The 20,715-nt window shown below is 49.4% G+C and overlaps 1 protein-coding gene across 1 annotated transcript in view; it reads right to left on the bottom strand.

Annotated features, from left to right (window-relative positions):
• Positions 1-14,843, bottom strand: part of CLSTN2 (calsyntenin 2) — a 634,366-nt gene extending 619,523 nt beyond the window's left edge. The window contains exon 1 of the mRNA XM_060010069.1: positions 14,678-14,843. Within this exon, the coding sequence (XP_059866052.1) occupies positions 14,678-14,789 (112 nt within the window). The 5' untranslated portion in view covers positions 14,790-14,843. The remainder of the gene's footprint in view (positions 1-14,677) is intronic.
• Positions 14,844-20,715: the final 5,872 nt, after the last annotated feature.

Here is a 20,715-nt window from a genome sequence, read left to right as displayed (position 1 = left end):
TGTAATCGAGGTAGGGGGTAAGAATACTCCCAGGGGATGCCCAGGGATGGATCCCAGAAGGCGCACCAGGCTGCCAGACAAGGCAAAGGCAGATGGGGCAAGGGCGGGGCGTGCATCGGCGCAGAGACACAAGAAGACCCATGAGGCAGGGAACTGGGCTCTTTCTGCGGGTCAGGCTGAAGTGTGAGGACAACATATGGAGAGAAGATTCGCTCATTCACTCCTCAGCCACTGTGCAGGTGTTGGGCTCTGCTCACACGAGCTCACCTTCTAGCCCAGGAACAGGTGGGCACCCACTAAGGGCCTTTTGGGATAAGCCAAAGAAAGTGGACTTTATCCTGAAAGTGATGAAGTGACATGGAGGGATTCTGAGCAGGGGGTGATGGACTGGGTGTGTGTGTTTGAAAGAACCGCCAAGGGCTGCGTAGAAGTGGATTAAAGAGGAACCGGTCCATGAGCTGCAGGGATAGAGAAGTACAGTCAGGCAAGGAGAATCCAAGTTACCAAGTGCTCTCTGAGCAGTGAGGCCCCTGCCTCTTCACCCTGCACCCGCCACCATCCCTATCCTGAGCTGGCTGCAGTAGAAAGACAAGAGTCAGGGATATAGATAGCGCCTGCCACAAGACGCAAGGACCAGAGACAAGAACAGCTCAGGACACTGAAAAACACTGAGAACACCAGACAGAGAAGGATCGGTGCTCTACAGACTGCTGAGCAGGTGTGCTGGCCGCTGCTCAGGAGAAACCCTGCCCTGCCTTTAAGCAGATGCAACCGAGCTAGAGAACCAGGTGAGTCCTTGTGACTAATGAAGGGGAGACACTGGGCTTGATGCCCGTATCCAGGCAGTGCTCCTGTGGTTGGATCTGAGCACACCCCCAGGCTGCACACCTGAGGCTCTTACATCACAATGGATGGGCAACCCCTCCCTTGTCTCTTGGGGTGCCTTCTTAGGTGTTCAGGAGGGATGGCTGGGGATTGGCAGGGCTCAAGGTCCCTGGAAATCAAGGCTGCCTTGGTACTGGGGAGAGAGGATGTCCAAGGGCACGTCTTCACCCACGGCTAGAGAAGCCACCCACACCAAGTACCAGGCTATCTCCATGCCAGGACCCACGAGTGAAAAGACATCAAGACCCACCAGAGTCGGCAGTCAGCATGGGCAGGAGCCCAGCTTTTTAAGACCTGTAGCCACCACTGCCAGCTTTTAGATGACAGAAGGTGTCACACAGACTCATCCCGGGAGGGCTTCCACAATTTGAGCACAGGAGCTAAATCACCCTAATGTGGTTTGAGCACCATGACAGAGACCTATCTGCCTCACACGTCCCCCACCCCCTCCAGAGAGCCTGCCATGCTGCCCCAAACGCCACCAGTGTGCGAATGCGTAACCCTAGGGGTTGAGCAGCGTCCTCTCTTTCTAATGCGCACATCGCCAAGTGAGATCCTGCATCATGTCCCGTTGCCTTAGCTTACAGGAATGTCAGGGCCTTTCCTCTCTGATAAGATGATGTAAGGAGAGCATTAGGTCACCACGTCTAGTAGACTTGAGACAGGGGCAGGGGCAGCTCCAAATCTCCTCTACCAGAGCCCGTTTGGTTGGAAGTATGAACCACATGACTTGTTTGGAAGCTGTGGCTGCATAGTGAACCCCCTGTCTTTAGTTAAAGGTTAGGTGGCTCTGATCCACAGAGGTAGCAAAGTTTTCTAAAGATGCTTCTATTCACATTTCCCATTGGATGGAGAAAACAAATTGTAAGATTAGGAGGAGGATGATTCTCATGATTATTGGTAGTAATTTAAGAAGTGGGTGGGCTTCTCTGGTGGCGCAGTGGTTGAGAGTCCGCCTGCTGATGCAGGGGACGCGGGTTTGTGCCCCGGTCCGGGAAGATCCCACGTGCGGCGGAGAGGCTGGGCCAGTGAGCCATGGCTGCTGAGCCTGCGCGTCCGGAGCCTGTGCTCCACAACGGGAAAGGCCGCAACAGTGAGAGGCCCGCGTACCGCAAAAAAAAAAAAAAAAAGAAGAAGTGGTTTCCAGGGAGCAGCCAAACACTACCTCCAAAAGCAGACCTTGGTACCACCAAGGTCTTGCAGAGAGAGATCCTGGAGGGACTTAGGGAGTAGGAAGAGATATGGCAGGAGGGGAAGGAGAGGATGAGAAGGGTGCTGAAGATGACCCGACAATTCCGTCAGCCCTCCCCTCCTCCCTCGTGGGCTCTGAGACAAGAGGTGGGACACGTCTGAAAGCAAAACTCCAGGAAAACTCCGTCTTCAAGCAAAGATTCTTGGCTGGTCTCTGACTCGAGTTCCTCCAAGTAAGAGGGCTGCAATTTAAGGACTGGAAGGTTGGCGGGGAGGGGATGCAGGGGGGTTTTCAAGAGGGAAAAGATACAAGTGCAGTTAAAAAAAAAAAAAAAAAGGTGCTTTATTTGTGACCTCTAGTTAAAAGAAGAATAAATCACTAAAAAGACTTAAATATAATTTTAAAATTAATACACAAGATAAGCCATCTTGATATTTCTCATGATGGCGCCATAAAGCCAAAATAATTGGTTTGCTTTCGGGAAAAAAACATAAATAACCAACAAAAAGAAAGTGAAACCTAGATCTTGAAAGTGAAATTCTTTTTAACTCTGATTGTAAATTATCTCAGCCTCCTTCCCTGCTCCAAATGACCACACACCCTCCTACAAACAAACAAAAACACACAAGAGAAGAAGAAATGAAGAGGGAGGGAGGAAGGAAGGAAGGAAGGAAACTCTTAAAATACCATAAACTGCAAATTCAATATTTTCTCTCATTCCCTAGCATTTCTGTGAGTTTCCTGAGTCATGGCCTGTCTTGGTTCTTGACCCTACATCCAGATTCTTCATCCCTTCCGTACGAGGTCTGGAGGAGAGAATCTGGAGCATTTTGCAGCAGACAAGTGTGCCAAGAAGTGCTGGCAGAGCAGAATGAGCTGAGATTCTAGGACTGGGTGGGGTTCAACTGTCCTTGCATGAGGACCAGAGCACATGATTTTCCAACTCCAGAAGCAGGGAGAAGAATCCCCGACACTCCAACTTTGTTCTCCTACATTCTATTTCATGTCTAACCATTAGTGATGTGCTAGCTCCAGGGCAGACCGTTATCTGAGACACACAGCATTTCAATGGGTTTGTGGAATAAAGTGAAAATCTGCCCCTAGGAAAGCACTTGCGGGTTTGAGAACTTGAAGGAACAGAAAGAGTTGGAAAAATAAATATTCAGACCACCAAACACACAGTCAATCAAGCTGGGAAATGCTTATAGTCTCCTCCCCTGATTCTTCATAGGCTTTTATAATGCGAGCCCTGCTTCCTCTCCCCGCTGTGCAATCTTCAGTAGGCAACGGACAGTAAGTCCTGCAAGTAGGCAGAGCCCCCATAGGAGAGGAGTGGTCCCAGTGACCAGCTGCTACAGAAGACCCAGGTACTCGCTCAGGAAAGTTTCTTTGAGGAGCAGGCTTTCAGCTAGATGCAGAGGGACTCCTCCTCTCTCACTCTCCATCCCAGCAGGTAAAGAGACAGAGGTCTTGGCCCCCAACTCAGGCGGGCCTGAGTAAAGACCCCCAGCTGAAGAGGTTAAGCCCATTCCCATCTCCCTGTCCCTCCTCCTTTCTTCTCCCAATAGCCTCCCAAGGTCTTGTTCACCACAGCCCAACCTCAGCACCCAGATATATGATCAAGGGTAGGGATGTAAAAAGGAGCAGCAGCTGGCCCAAGGGAAGATGACCCTCGGATGCCCCAGTGGGGCACTAAGTTCCCATCACCCACATCCACTTGGGGCTGCCCTGTCCACCGCCAGACCCACTGTTGCTGGGGTGTATTTTGTGAAAGAAGGCAGAGCATTTGGCCTGAGCGCCCAGCACAAGCATCTCTGGCTTCAGGTACTGAGTGATGGGCTAATTGTTTCCTGACAGCACGAGACAGCCTGAATACCACCCATGTTCTCCAGCTCCAGAAGCCCAGCATAAACGGTACTGCTGAAGAGGAAATCATAAATCTTAAGACCAGGATTTCAGTATTTTTGAAGGGTTTCATTTCTCCTCCCTTCCAACTTTGATATATGTACTTACTTAACAAGGGTCTGGTGAGGGTTCATCGAATTAATATATGTAAAGTGCTTGGAGTTTGAAGAGAATATGCAATATAAATGCAAGTGTCGCTAAAAAGGTTAATCTAATTTACATCGAACACTTTCAGTTCATGGTGTTAATGAACTATATCCTTTTAGAGCGTGATTAATTTATTGAAATGTGATCACTTTTCCTAGTGCTATATATGGGTCAGCTTCTCCTCTTATTGTATCTAACTTTACAGAAGAATTCGGCATTTTATAAACTAAAATAATAAATCGAATACCCGGTAATGGTTATATTTCATTAATTACAAGGAGACATGCATTAGATTAACATTTATCTGTTTTAATTAATTTGCTGAGGTGCAGTTATCCATGCAAATTGGAAAATGACACATCAACTTGACATCATATTAACAGTTTTGACTGGTTCTTCCCTGAAAATGTATGGGCCTGCAACTGCTGGACCCCTTGCATAACCATGGTGAACGCCCGCCGTGTACCATATGCAGAATGTACATTAAAGAATTAGGAAGGGCCTTACCGCTAAATTCAGACTTCTCCTGAAAATATCATTAATTAAATTGGTAAGACAGTATAAAGACGGAAAGATGTAGGGTTTTGTTTGGAGGGCTGGAGTCCTGAAGTCTCAAAACCAATTTCTTCAATCTGATCACCTTATTTTCTTAAGCACTTTATCCTTCCAAAGGGTATTCAGAGCCACTTGCACGTGGATACTCAGAACTTTCTTGAATAGAGGAGGGCGGTGCCCTCCTGTCCTTTCTGCACAGGGAAAAGCAGACCCCAGAGGGCTGCGTGATGTGCCCTGAGCCTCACACAGATCAGTGGATCCAAGTCACGTGACTTGGAGTCACTGCCTTCTCCACAGGTGATTTCCTCGTCAGGCTTCTTTGAAGACTGCAGATTTGTTTAACTATATAATACGACACACATCATGGAAATGCAAAGTGGCAGAAATCACAAAAATGATGTGCTGTGTGTTTTGTTTTGTTTTTTTCTATCGGCAAAACTTAAGTCAAATTTCAGCCAATTAAGCATTTTTAGAAGCTACGAGTGGCATTTACAGCCTTTCTCAGTGAGAATTCCAGCGGCATCTGCTGGACTTGACTCCCTTACACATCTTGGTGTGGTTAGAGTTCACTCAACTCATCTGCGGAACTTAGTGTTTTCAACCTTTACAAAGTGAATGCTGTCTGTCATTGGTTTGGAAGGAGAATCAGTTAACTAAAGGGGAGAGGCCTGATGACTAGTTCCTACCAGTGACCAAAGGCAGGGAGTAGCCCTGACTGGGGGAAGTGTGCATGGGCAGAGTCCTCAGGGACTTGCAGCCAGTGTGGGTGGCATCACCCCGGCATATCGTCACTCCCTCAACACTCAGCATTCACTCTGGACCTCAGACTGTGCTGGGCACCAGTCACACAGAGGTGACCAGGATGCTTCCCCCTCGAGGGGGTCACAGTCTGCCTGGAGAGGCAGGGAGGCGATAGGCACTGTGATGGGGGAAACCAGAGTTGGTGAAATAAAGAGGGTCAAGGCCCCCACCCAGGAGCAGCCCTGCAACCCATGCCAAGAAATGAAGCATTCCCTGGGGAACTGTCAGCAATAGGGGTTGGCAGGGGCACTTCTCAACCTTGGCTGGGCATAACAAACATCTGAGAGCTTTAAACTAAACCCCAAGTCCTAGATCAATGACACCAGCATCTCTGCAGGGGTGTTCCAGGCACCTCTGTTATTTTGAAACTCTCAAGTGGTTCCACTGTGCATCCAGGCTTGAGAGTCACTGACCCAACGGATAAGGGGGTTGTCTCTGCAAGTAGACTTTGGCCATTCAAATCCCAGCTCTGCTGTAGTAGCAGTAGTAGTTGGGTGAACTAGGTAAGTAGCTTAACCTTCCTGGCCTCAGTTTCCTCACCTGTAAAATGGGGATAATAAGAGCAGACATCTGATTGAGTGGAGGACTGAAGGAGTATTAATACCCATAAAGCACTCAGAACAGAGCCCAGCACACAGTAAGCTCTTGAGAGAAGATAGTATTTACTATCTGGAAACTGCTGGAAAGTTCACTGAGAGAAGAGAAGGCCAGATGAGAAGTGAGGGGAGAAACCATCAACGGACTTTTATGTGAGGCTGGAGAGTTTGGATCTATCTTGAGAGGACCGTGGTTTGTCTTCAGGGGTGAGGCTCTCTGTGTATCCTAGCTTCAGAGGAGGCTTGGGTTGCAAGAGCGTAGGCAGAAGATCTCTGTAGACACTCGGTCCAGGCCTTTGCTCTATGAATGCCTGAGCTCCTTGAAGGGGTGATGGTAGGGATAGGAGAGGTAGAAGGTGGGAGAAGGGCTGGTTTCCTCTAGGATGGGAACTGGTGGCCTGTTCCATCTCCTATCCCCAAGCACCCCCCCCCGGGCATTGGCAATGAAACGTAATAGGAGAATTGGACTTCAGGTGCTGGAACCCCAGTGGCAGCAAAGATTCTGCTGCCCATGGAAGTAGAGAGTCAGCCGGGGACATCAAGAGGCCAGGCTGTTCAGACAATGAGCGTCACAAGGGTAACCTGGGAGGGATGGAATCTTGAGGCAATTCCAAGAGTGTTACGTTATTCTCAAAGCCCTGGGACCTTAACAGACTGCAGCAGGGATGGTGAAGGATGGAATTCATGATGATTGGGATGGCACTCCTACAGGCCTGGTGGGACCGGGGTTGATGTGACCCATCCTGGCAACAGGGTGATGGATGGGATGAGGAGGGGGTGCTTTCATTCCCAAGAGGTGCTAAATAAGGCAGTAGCAACGGGCATGGAGGGGAGTGGGAAGGTTCTAGGTCTTTATGGGTAGAATCAATTGAACGTGATGAAGGATGGGGTGTGATGGAAGAGGACAGATGAGGATGCTGGGGGACTCCAGGGCTCTGGCTTGGGTGAGTGTGCAGATCTTGTACCTTTGATCCAAACAGAGGCCACAGAGTAAGCAGCAGCTTCGTGGAGGGAAGATGAGAGGCTGGGTTGGCACACACATGGGGCTGGTGGTACCCCAGGGCATCCTAGAGGGGCCAGACATGGAGCAAGCCTCTGAGCAGGGCTTAAGGTGAGCTAGGAGAAGAGTTGGTCAGGGCCATCTCCGGAGGACTGATGTAAGCAGAGGACACTGAGCTGGGGACAAGCAAAGTCCTGAGAAGGTACTGGAAACAAGTGCCTGAGGATTAGAAAACCACTAAGAGGTGGGAGAAGTGGTCTTCGGGTGACATCATCCAAGATATCACCTGGCTTCCTGGTGCTGGGTTGCAACCAACTGCAATTAGTCTGACCGCTTGGTCTGATTCCTGGCTCTGCGGCTACGTGCCCTGTGGTGTTCACTTACCAATCTGTAAAATGGGTATGTGTGAAAAAGACAATCGACATATATAAAATCCTGCCACAACAGCAGAATAAAAGGCAGTCTTATGAGCAGTCATGTCACCTTCTATTTCATCTATGCCATCTCTCTCCCCTCTTGCCACACTCGCCTTTCAGTAACCCCTCCTCATTCTCCCCAGAGTCCAGGCTTCAAGTACATCTAATATACTTGAAAGTGTCTGTGGTAGCTTTTCTTAACCCTGCCTGCTTAAAAAAAAAAGAGTCAGAGGAGGGCCATGTTTAACCCAAATGAACAACTGCTGGGAGGTCTTCCTGATTCAGGAGACCCCTCCAATGGACCATGCAATGCAGACAGCTGCCTTCTCTACTTGAGGCCAAGCATGACGGGAGGGGAGGAAGGCTTCCAGCTGCCAGGGCGAGAAGAGAAAGATGATGTTCGCTCCTGACGGGGAAGTCAATCAGAGAGTGAGGCTTCCAGAGAAACTGATTCTTTCAGCAATTTTGAAGACCCAAATGTTCCTGAACTGCCTCAGAATGTTCCAGGGCAGCAGGCCTCTCTGGCCTCACTCAGAGCATAATCTTGGGCTGAAAACACATCACTCTGCTAGGTAAGCCTGTGTGATATGGGAAATCCATGTCTGCCACACTGCTCTGGGTTCAAATCTCAGTTCTACTGTCTCTAAGCTGTGGGACCTTGGGCAAGTAACTTCCCTTCTCTGGGCCTCAGTGTCCTCCTCTGTAAAGATGGGATAGTAATTCTACCTGCATCATTGGTAGATCAAACCAACTGGGGTTAAGATGAAACCAACTGACATATATAAAGTGCTTAAAATAGTGCCTGGCACACGGTATGCATTCAATAAACATTCACTCTTTTATTAGCCTTATAAATCTGTATGCAGAAATATATTTGTCCAGGGCTGGGCTCCCTCCTTACTCCTGCCTGCGTACCAACATGGGCATTCTTACCTTGCATCTACCTGTCCTGCCCACCTCCTATCTGCTGACCAAATGCCTACTCTCCCATCAAGACCTCTTTCATTTTCTCCGTTAATCTTTGCTGGCTTCTCCTATCCTTGCCAATTTCTTCCTTTCCCACAAAACTTTTTCCAGGTGTTTCATGCACAGTCGTCTACCCTTTTCCCAGAAGCTACCAAGTTCTCCAATAGTCTGTGTCATGTGTGATGTTTGTCCTAGACAGAGCTCTTTGATATCTGATATTTGTTTTAGCTTTTCAATCCGCTCATAGAGAATAACAGGAGACTGAGACATAGCTCTTGGCTGAAACAGCTAAAAGTGAGGCCCAGTGCATGTTTGGGTTGGCCTCACTCTCACCCCAAGCATCCTCCTCCAACCACTGCTGCCTCCTGTCTTCTGTCTATTGCTCCCCCAAAGCTGACAGCATGATTGGTAGGATGAATTTTGTGTCCTCCCAAAATTCACATGTTGAAACTCTACCCTCAGTGTGATAGTATTAGGAGACAGGGTCTTTTGGAGACCCTCTCCTTAAAACCCAAATCCCAGCATATTAGGATTAGAAGAGATCATGAGGGTGGGGTCCTCATGAATGGGATTAGTGTCCTTGCGAGAGTCGTTAGAGAGCCTGCTTCCTCTCTCTGCATTCCACACAGAAGGACACGGTAAGAAGTCAGCAGTCTGCAACCCAGAAGAAAACTCTCACCAGAACATAATCATTCTTGGACTTCCTTCCTTCAGAACTGTAGAAATCAATTTCTGTTGTTTCTAAGCCACCTGATCTATGTTATTTTTGCTACAGAAGCCCCAGCTGATTAAGATGGCGAACTTCTGTCCTGTTCAGTGCGAGTGTCTTCAGCTCAGCAGGCTTCCCCCAGCTCAGTCCTCTCATGATTTATCTGCAAACCCACCATTCCAATTTCCACAGGGTCCAATTAGTGGTGGGCTAGATAATAAATAATAAAATAATAATCTGCCTCAAGCTGTCATTTGGCTATCACAATGTCAATTACCCCCTTCCACATAAACATGCATCATCACAGAGGTTGCCAGTGTCTTAAACAAACAAACAAAAAAAGAGTGCTTCTCTGCATTCTGAGACAGCAAGGCTGGAAGGAAAGTGTTTGCTGGTCAGGGGACTTCTCTTTACAACCCAAATCACACCAGTAAAGCTCTTCCTCCAGAGACCAGAATCCCACACCTTCGGCAGTGGCACATAGAGATGTTTATTTATTTAGATAACACACATTGCTGAGTCCTCCCTCAGAGCTGGCCCTGCGTTAAGTGCCAGGGCTTTTGAGATGAATGAGACAAGACATGGGTCCCAGCCTCAAAGGCATTCATAGACTAGTGAAAGAGGCAGGTGTTTTCACAATTCAAGCCAAATGTCTATGTGTGCATGTATTTATATATGACTATGTCCACACATATGCACATGTGGAGGGAGACAGAGACAGAGAGAACAGAGTTTGAACGGAGGGAAGATATGAACGAAGCTACTGAACTGCCAAGAGGTCAGTCAGAAAGGGAGAATGTCACCAAATCTCAGATGCTAGAACCCAGTGTTTAAATGATCAGTAATTACAGTAATTACAGTCACTGTGTATTTAATGCTGTTTACATGCCATGAACTGTGCTAAGTGATTTCTAAACACTTGCCTGACAACCACTTGGCAAGGTAGGTCTTTGTATCCCCATTTTATAGATAAGGAAACTGAGGTTCAAAGGGATTCATTGATTTGTCCAAGATTATCTTACTGGGAAGCAGTAGGGCCAGGATTGGAACCCAGGTTTCTCTCGCTATGAAGCCCAAATTTTCCTTCCTACAGGACAGGAGAAAACATCCAAAATCTCTGTGTCATTAAACAATAGCACTGCAACTGCAGACAGGTGGATTCACCAAGCCACTCACTACTGACTGCTCGGCTCACATCCGGAGGCCAGGCAGTGGGGTGGACTTGGAGACCAGGACAGGGAGGGAGAATCAGGACAAGATTCCAGCCCTCAGAGCTCACAGGGCAGTGCTGGAGCCAGACAAGGAGCACAGGTACACCAGAGGGAGAGCCATATCCCGGGGGACCAGCCAGGGGGACCAGTCAGGGAAGGCTCCTAGGAGAAACCATGCCCAGGCCTGGCTGTGTCTTGAGTCACAGAAGGCATTAGGCTGAGGAAGGTGACCGTCTAGCTTGAAGACATGGTCCAAAGGGTCCAGGGCAGGAATGAGCACATCTTGGTCCAGGAACCACAGGGGCTTTGGGATGAGTGAAGGTCAGGGTGCACCCTCTGATGCAGTGCTGAGGACATTTTGTCGTTTGTGCTTCAGTTGTTGGGGAAATAACTACCACACCCCCAGGAGACACATGCTACTTTCCAAGAGATGATATAGGACAATTCACCATAAAAAGTCCACACCACCTTCGCCCCCACGGGAGGTTCTGCGTGTGCACTTTGGAATACGCAAGGATGGTTTCTGAATCTGTTAAGAGGGAGGATGAGGCTGCTGCTTGAAGCTAGAACACAGGTTTCCATGGCTGAGAACAAGGCCCACTCCATTTATCTCCCAACAGGGTCCTTGAAACAGCAGCCCTGGACTCTCCTCCTGTGTATGCAGGGCCACAGGGGCTCTTGGGGATCTCAGAGATACAGTCAGCTTCCCTGTGGTCACTAGATCTGCCTTTAAATCCAAAGGGGAGAATATGCGATGAACAGTCAAGGCGCACTGGCCATGGTGAGCCTTCGCATTCTCACCCCAGTGTCACATCCTCCCCTGGTTGTCCTGGCAAGTCACTTGCCCTCTTTCAGACTTAGTTTCTTCCTGTGTGAAATGGGCTACCAAAACCAGCCCTGCATTTGTAAAAATGAGAGACAGCCCAGTTAAACGGATTAGCGCAGTGCCTGTAACACACTAAGGAGAAGTTCCACAAACTGCAGTTACTACAATTATACAACTACTGCTACAATCTCCTCCCCTCCCTATTACCAAATGCTGTGCTTGCAAGCCCTCTTCCTATCTCTAGCTCCCTTGTCTGCGTCCCCATCGCATGGTACTATACTTGCACAAACTCAGCCTGCTGTCATTCTCTTAAAGTTTTCACATAAAAATCTTGTCTCCAGTCAGATCAAAGCTCTCAAAGCAAGGTAGTAGTGAGATGGGAATGGTTGGGGGGGGGGGTGATCTTATATTTGCTAAGAATCCTCCAGAGCACTGAGCCAGGCTCTGGGCGCACACACAGGCGGGCACTACATCAGTTATTGCTGATGGTCTCTACTCAAGCATCGTCCTGAACAACCAATACCTGGATGTTGAGGACTGAAAAGCGTTTGTGTACCAGATCCCTGAGACCTGAGACCACTGATGCATCACCAAATTTGGCACAAATCTTAAGAGGTTACTTTGTATTGCCTTTTCTTCCCTGGATAAGACATGCCTTTCTCTGCTCCAGAGGCTCCTTGGGTCCACAATGCCTTCCCAAGCTTTGCTCATGAAACATGTGCATAGGATCTGGTCTTTTCAAAGCATCCAGAAAGTGTTTGTCTTTTTTTGAATAATCAAGATACAGGAGAGAAAAGGAAGGAGTTATAATAGTTGCCTGGCCACTGTATTATTTCTGACGTCAGGAGTATGTTTGTACTCAAAGTGCAGAGATTCTGCGAAAACCCCAAACAGTTCTCAGGGATTAGCTGCTCAATTCCCTACAGGAGGAAGCAAGAAACACAAAGGCAGAACAAGCTGTGTGCCACAAACACGACATCGTACACGAGCCCAAGCCGGGAGGACATACTTCCAGACAGTTGTCCAGAGGGTGCATTCAGGTCTGCCACGCAGCTTGATGCCCCACTCCCATTTTTCCTCTGTGAATGAATTCAGAAATTGTATGGGAAAAGAAAGCTATTTTTTTGTTCAGTCTTCTTCATAGGTCTTCCTGACTTTTCTCCTTTTTAGTGATGGGGATAATAATGACATGAACCTTAGAAAAGGCAGAGTCAGTGGTGGGACACATCATATATGAAGCATACCTTCAGTATCTCAAATGTTCTTCAGAAATTATATAAAATTTAGAGACATAAAATGCACGTGCATTGTAATAAGGAGAGTCAGCCCTGTAAATCCCAGCTAAAGTGTCATAGCAAATGTCTCTGTTTTGATCGAATATTACACATTTGTCTTTAAAAAAGAAATGAAAAGAAAAATGTAGCTAACGGCGCCCTTTGCAGCCCCCCAGTGGTTGAAAAGAGAAAGAGGAAAGAACGCGGGGGAGACAGCAACTCTAGCTCCGCAGGACCAATCAACTTTTTACTCCGGAAAGACAAATGGCTTATTTTCAACATGAAATGAATATGTTCTAAGTGGAGAAGATGCAAGGTGTTGGTTAAAATGCACGTAATTATTCACATATGCGTGAATCACTGAAAGCCTGGATTTTTTTTTTTTTTTTCTTTTCAATCTTTCTCTTTTATCTCTACCAAGTTTTCCATTTCGACCTGGGAACTAGGCGATGCATAAGCATACCAGGTCTTCCTCCCAAACAAGTTTTTTTCCCTTCCTTCACTTGCTGTGAGCCCCCCTGTATGTAAACATCGGCTTAAACATACGCCATTTGCTCCGCTACAAAGTGACGAAAAAAATCGAAAACATGTAATCTGCCTATTTAACAAAGTGTCTATATTGGGGAAGGAGAGCAAACGATTTGGTCGTTCTTTGTTTTTTATTCTTGCTTTCACCAAAACAAGCGTCTCTCTGAATGATCAACGACTCCTTTACCCATTCCTTTACCTTTCCTTTACCACATGTTTGAGACATTTTCATAATCAGTTTTCGTCTTCCTCCCCAAAAAACTACCTCTCAAGGATGGGGGTGGGGTAGGAATTGATGAAAAGGAACAGGATGCCTGCTTATAAAATAATGTTACAAAAAACGATGCCACCAAACTAAAAAATTACAGCATAAACAGAAACTCTCCTATTCTTCTCAACCGTCTCACTCTCAAGTTGCGGGAGAGGCATTCCCGAGGTCTGAGGAGGCGAACTGGCTGCCTCGCGCTCTCCCCACCCTCCAAGGGTAATTAAACGTAGAATACATTCCCTCCTGAGCCACAGGTAAGCTACAGTTCAAAGCCAGTTTGCAAATCAGGTTGCCGCTAATACGGAGCCTCTTTATCTACAAGAGCAAACTCCTCCGTCCTCTGAGGATTGTCAGTGACCACGTTCCTTCCCGTACTGGTTGCCGGGCAAATCTGGCCACAGCCTTTAAACCAATCGCACGCCCTTCTATCCTAGTCAAAACGCAGAGAATCAACAAGTTACCACCAAGCCGGGCACTCCAGCCCAGAACTGCCACCGCCTCTCCTGCGCCCATCGCCACCCAAGCCCGCTCTGCTCCTCCCTTGCCTCTCCCACCACCGTCCAGCAAGCACGTGACCTTCCGTTTCAGTTCGCCCTCCAGACGCCCCCACCCCGGCGCTCCTCCCCGCGCTCCCAGGCAGCAAATTCCGCGGCTCGCCAGCCTACAGTCTCCCGACCGCGCCAGGCGTTCACCAGGATCTTGCTTCCTCCGGGGCGGGAGAAGCGGGGAGGTCAAGAACTCCAAGCCAATAGGGTTGCGGGGAGGGAGGTCACCGGATTCCGCGCCTCTGTGCTCGGGTGCCCAAGCACAGTCGGAGAGGCCATGGGGAAGGGTCACATCCCGCACTTCTTCCGGACTCCGCGGCCCACCCGGAGGGCGCGCGTTCCCAGGGGAGCCAGAGCCGCCCTGGGGGATCCTGAAGCCAGCCAGGGAGGCCTTCCCCGGAGCCCACAAGTTTCCACCCCATCCCCGAGCTGGGAAACGAGCTCTGCTCCCTCCTTTGACGTCGCCGCCACTGATTCCTCCCTCAGGGCTGGAGCAGACAACTGCCTGTCCGCGCCGTGCCAGCGCCCTGCTCCCGCCGCTCCCGGGCCGGAGCCCGCCACTCGGCCACTACACCCCCACTCCGACGCAGAAAGCCCACAGAGTTGTCCGGACTCCCCAGACCTGGCCTTCCCCTGGGTCCCTAGAACCTGCCCAGGGGTTGGGCCGGCGTCCGCAGGTGGAATCTCTCTGGTCCAGGGCGCTGGGCGCTCACTTTGGTCATCCCGGGCGCACGGAGGCCGGGGAAGCTGCGGCAAGGGAGGGTGTGCAAATCCAGCGGGGTCCCCGCCGCTTGCACCCTCAAGCCCTCCCTGCTTCCCTCCTCGGAGACGAAGAAACTTCCCCAGCACCCACCTTTAGAGGCGAGGAGGCGGCGCCGCCGGCTGCCCCCGCCGCCGCCGCCGCTGCCGCTCCCCACGCCCAGCACCAGCAGGAGCGGTACCCAGCACAGCCTCCCAGTCACCATCCTCGCCGCCGCCGCCGCCTACGAGCTGCCGCTGCCGCCGCCGCCGCCTACTGCCCTCGCCGGCTCTCGCCTTCCGGTGTCCGCCGGGCCTCGGGCCGCCTTGCCCTGCCGCTGTGTGCGCTTCGGGCGCCGCCGCGCTCGGCCTCCGGTGCCCGCCGCCGCGCCGCTAGCTCGCCCTCAGCAGCCGCGCTCACTGGCGCGGACCCCGAGCAGCTCCGGCGCTCACCCCAGGACGGCCCGTGACGTCACGGAGGGAGGGAGGTGGCTCCTGCATATTCATGAGACGCGGACACCGGCCGCGGCTCCTAGGCTCGCGGCTCCGCGCCCTCGCCCCCCAACTTTCCTCCACCGTCCTCGAGCTCCGGGGCGCTCCTCCTCCAGGTAGGACTCGGCTCCCAGAGGACCGGGTGGGCGGCTGCGGGGAGCCCTCCGGCCTCGCGCCCTCGCTCCGGCTCTCAAATAACTGCCTCGTGGGAGGGCTGGCTCCCTCAGAAGTGGTCCCCGGGAGCCTGAGCGTCGCCTGCGGGGGCTCAGCGCACCGTGCCCCGCCACGCCCTTGGAGCTGACATCCGTGCGGAGGGGCAGGCGGGCGGGCGTTGCTGCAGGTCCTGCCCTTGGCCGGGTCTCCGGACGTTCTGTGCCGCCTGGTCTGGGGAGGGCGCCAGGCACACGCTAGAGCTGGAAAGCGCGAGTGCTGCTCTGAGTTGCCAAGACGGGTACATCACCGCGGACCCGGAGGGCAATGGCCGCACTCCGCACCATCTTGGAGAGGCAGGAAAAGCCACGGCTCTCGGAGGCTGATGGACCAGATCACAAAAGCCAACGTGGGCCGCTGGGCCTGCCGAGGCTGCAGTGGGACAGACACCTCCCTGCAGTATGGTACCCAGGCAAGAAGTTACCACCTTTGTGTTTCACTCCACGCATCTTGAGACCAGGCCACCCGACGTCATGCCTTGTAACACCTCGTAATTGTCAGTACCCAGAGTGCAACGGCCTTGCACTCTTGACAACTCCCCACCACCCCCAGGCCACACAAGGTTCATAGAGGTACTCCCTAAACATTAACTGATGGCTCAGAAGAAATCCTTGACCTTATTTGCATACATATATGCAGTGTCAATATCACACACAGGTCAGGGTTCATAAGGAATAGTTAAGGAAATAGAGAAATCTAGAAAAAAAAAGTTATTTATTCATTGATTCAACTCATATACTGAGCACCTAGACAGGTTATGTCACCCTGCCACTGGACACTAAATTAGACATTAGACAGTCCAAAGGCCAAGGAGAGTTGTCCGTCCTCTCCTCAAAGCCTTTGTTCCTGTCTGAGAAGCCAAAGAGGGCAGTAAAAGGCGATTACAGTGCTTTGTAAGTGTTATGGTCCTACACATTCTTTATGTTGCCAGATATATGCCTATACAAATCAACTAACAAAATATATGTGGCAACGGTGTCTAAACAGCATCCTATAATTAATAACTGTAATTTGGGATACTCAACAAAGCCATAAAATCCATTAACAGCCCTCGTGCTGCTCAGCCGCTCTGCACCGCCCTGGCAGCTCACTCAGAGCCGCTGCAGTTGTGCAGGTCGACTCTTCTGCATTTCCAGGCACCAAAAAGCACTTGCAGGGCAGCCATGACTCATGGCGGCTACAGGAAGGCTCAGCCTAGGCAGGGCGCTTCACCTGAAGGTCTCCTTAAACCCACACAACCCACATCTGTGCTCTTATTCTTTCTCACATGCGCAAATGGAGGCTCGGGGAAATTAGGGAAGGAACTTCCTTGCCCAAGATCAAAGGGCTAATAAGTGCCTCAGGTCCATATCAGGCTCTTGCCTTTTCCAGACTTGATGTCGGGATCCAGAAAGGATGGCATGGAGGCAGGGAAGGTGAAGGTGACGCAGGCAAAATCAGGGAAACCAGCAGATAGAGGAGAAATATAAATTTGTCTCATTTTCTTCTGTTTGTGCTCCATCCAATTACATATCTGCCTCCCCTTCATTTTCTAATAAGTAGACTCACCTTACTAACTTACCCACACTGTCCCTTGATGTCATTCCTTTGAGTTTCTTTAAGACCAATCGGTTAGTCCCCAAATTTTTACATGAAATTTCAAATGCAGACCAAATAATGAGAAGGGGAAATACAGCTGATTGGAAAATATCCCCACCCCATGTAGTAGATCACCAAAAAGAACACAGCAGAGAAAGACACCAGGGGGCAGGCCAGTGAACAAGAGGCACAGCGTTGCTAGCCTCCATCTCCTCCTCTGGAGGTAATAACTATGCCTATTGTGAAAAATCAAGTGTACTAATGACCCCCATTTGTTCATGTCCCCCTGATTTCATTCCCTTTGGATGTATTCTCCCACCTCAACTCAGAGCTTGGCCACATGACTTGCTTTGGCCAGTGGGACGGTAACATGCATGTTTCCTCTTCCTCTCTTGGACCACTGCAGTAGGGCAAGAGACCACATGGAGTAGAGCTGAGCTGTCCAGCCAGCCAAGGCCATCCTAGACCGGTCAGCACCAGCTGACCCACGAGCTGAACACAGACACATGAGCAAGCCCAGCCGAGGTCAGCCAACCCTGACCCGCATCAGAGCCGCCCAGCTGACTCATGAAGAGGAATAAATGGTTGTTGCATTAAGCCATTATGTTTTGGGGTGGTTGATTAAGGAGCATTATGCCTACTTCATAAGGTCATTACAAGAAGTAAATGAGAAAATATATGTGAAACACTCAATATGTTGCCTGGCACATAGTCACCATCCAATAAATGTAAAAAATGTCTCCCTTTTATCTCTACTTCCCAAGTCTCTGAAATGCCAGTCATAACGCTGATTTGTGTCTTTTGAGAGAAAGTCACCAACAACCCGGCTTAGAGGGGATGAAGGTGAGTAAGTATAGACTTGGAAATTCTCGGGCCACAAGAGCCTCAAGTCCACATCATTTGTATGGAGCTGTGCCCTCTGCCTGTGCTGGGCCATTGCAGATGCAAAAAAATGGGTAAACCAACACAACAAATAATGTGTCCCTGTTCACTTGGTGCCAGGCTTTGCAATGGGGGGTTTTGCAACCCATACTTATTTTAATCATTGCAACAACAGGTGTTATGTTCCCTATTGTGTTCTAACCAGGTTACTGTCTAAGAAAGTTTGAGTAACTCATCTACATTCACCTATTTGTGCAGATTGTGAATTCATGTCTGCCTAATTCCAAATTCCATCTTTTTCTCACACATCATGGTTTTGAGAGAAACATATACAATAAGTAAACAAAACAATGTAGTTTCACAGATTCATAGACATGGAGAACAGACTTGTGGTTGCCCACAAGGGGGAGGGAAGGATTGGGAGTTTGGGATTAGCAGATGCAAACTATTATACATAGAATGGATAAACAACAAGGTCCTACCGTATAGCACAGGGAACTATATTCAATATCCTGTGATAAACCATAATGGAAAAGATTATGAAAAAGAATATATATATATATATATATATATAATTGAATCACTTTGCTGTACAGCAGAAATTAACAAAACATTGAAATCAACTATACTTCAATAAAGTAAATTTTTTAAAAAAGTAGTTTCAGATAGGAGAGACCTTCAAGATGGTGTTAAGAGTAAGAAATGGAGATCACCTTCCTCCCCACAAATACATCAGAAATACATGTACATGTGGAACAACTACAGAACACGTACTGAATGTTGGCAGAAGACCTCAGACTTCCCAAAAGGCAAGAAACTCCCCACTACCTGGATAGGGCAAAAGAAAAAAGAAAAAACAGAGACAAAAGAATAGGGATGGGACCTGCACCACTGGGAGGGAGCTGTGAAGGAGGAAAAGTTACCACACACTACGAAGCCCCTTCACTGGCAGAGACCGAGGCTGGCAGCAGGGAAGCTTCGGACCACGGAGGAGAGCGCAGCAACAGGGGTGCGGAGGGCAAAGCGGAGAGATTCCCGCACAGAGGATCGGTGCCGACCGGCACTCACCAGCCCGAGAGGCTTGTCTGCTCACCCGCCGGGGCGGGCGGGGGTTGGGAGCTGAGGCTCAGGCTTTGGAGGTGGGATCCCAAGGAGAGGACTGGGGTTGGCTGCGTGAACACAGCCAGAAGGGGGCTAGTGCGCCCCAGCTAGCCGGGAGGGAGTCCGGGAAAAAGTCTGGACCTGCCTAAGAGGCAAGAGACCATTGTTTTGGGGTGCACGAGGAGAGGGGATTCAGAGCACCGCCTAAATGAGCTCCAGAGACGGGTGCATGCCTTGGCTATCACCACAGACCCCAGAGACTGGCATGAGACGCTAAGGCTGCTGCTGCAGCCACCAAGAAGCCTGTGTGCAAGCACAGGTCACTATCCACACCCCGCTTCCGGGGAGCCTGTGCAGCCCGCCACTGCCAGGGTACCGGGATTCAGGGACGACTTCCCCGGGAGAACACTCAGCGCGCCTCAGGCTGGTGCAACGTCACGCCGGCCTCTGCCCCTGAAGGCTCGCCCCGCACTCCATACCACTCCCTCCCCCCAGCCTGAGCCAGAGCCCCCTAATCTGCTGCTGCTTTAATCCCATCCTGTCTGGGCGGGGAACAGACGCCCTCAGGTGACCTACACACACAGGCAGGGCCAAACCCAAAGCTGAAACCCAGGAGCTGTGCAAACAACGAAGAGAAAGGGAAATCTCTCCCAGCAGCCTCAGGAGCAGCGGATTAAATCTCCACAATCAACTTGATGTACCTGCATCTGTGGAATACCTGAATAGACAACGAATCATCCCAAAATTGACGGTGGTGGACTTTGGGAGCAACGACATATGTAATTTTTTCCTTTTTCTCTTTTTCTGAGTATGTATTTGTATGCTTCTTTGTGTGATTTTGTCTGTATAACTTTGCTTTTACCATTTGTCCTAGGGTCCTGTCTGTTCTTTCTTTTTCTTTTTAGTATAGATTTTAGTGCTTGTTATCATTGGTGGATTTTTTTTTGGTTTGGTTGCTCTCTTCTTTCTTTATTTAATTCTTTTTTTTCTTTTTTATTACTTTTTAATTATTTAACTTTTAATAATTATTTTTTATTTTAATAACATTATTTTTTCTTTCATTCTTTCTTTCTTTCTTTCTTCCTCCCTCTCTCTCTCTCTCTCTCTCTCTCTTTCTTTCTTTCTTTCTTTCTCTCTTTCTCTCTTTTCTCCCTTTTCTACTGAGTCATGTGGCTGACAGGGTCTTGGTGCTCCGGCCTGGTGTCAGGCCTCTGACTCTGAGGTGGGAGAGCCAAGCTTAGGACATAGGTCCGCCAGAGACCTCCTGGCACCATGTAATATCGAATGGCAAAAGCTCTTCCAGAGATCTCCATCTCAAGGCTAAGACCCAGCTCAACTCAACGACCAGCAAGCTACCGTGCTGGACACCCTATGCCAACCAACTAGCAAGACAGGAACACAATGCCACCCATTAGCACAGAGGCTGCCTAAAATCATAATAAGGTCACAGACACCCCAAAACACACCACTGGATGCGGTCCTGCCCACCAGAAATACAAGATCCAGCCTCACTCACCAGAACACAGGCACTAGTTTCCTCCACCAGGAAGCCTACACAACCCATTGAACCAAACTTACCCACTGGGGGCAGACACCAAAAGCAATGGGAACTACGAACCTGAGCCTGCAAAAAGGAGACAGCAAACACAGTAAGTTAAGCAAAATGAGAAGACAGAGAAACACAAAGCAGATGAAGGAACAATGTAAAAACCCACCAGACAAAACAAATGAAGAGGAAATAGGCAGTCTACCTGAAAAAGAATTTAGAGTAATGATAGTATAGATGATCCAAAATCTTGGAAATAGAATGGAAAAAATACAAGAAACATTTAACAAGGACCTAGATGAACTAAAGAACAAACAAACAACGATGAACAACACAATAAATGA

This window comes from Delphinus delphis, chromosome 4, assembly GCF_949987515.2.
Source record: "Delphinus delphis chromosome 4, mDelDel1.2, whole genome shotgun sequence".
Classification (NCBI taxonomy): Eukaryota; Metazoa; Chordata; class Mammalia; order Artiodactyla; family Delphinidae; genus Delphinus; species Delphinus delphis.
This window is presented reverse-complemented; position numbering and strand designations above follow the sequence as displayed.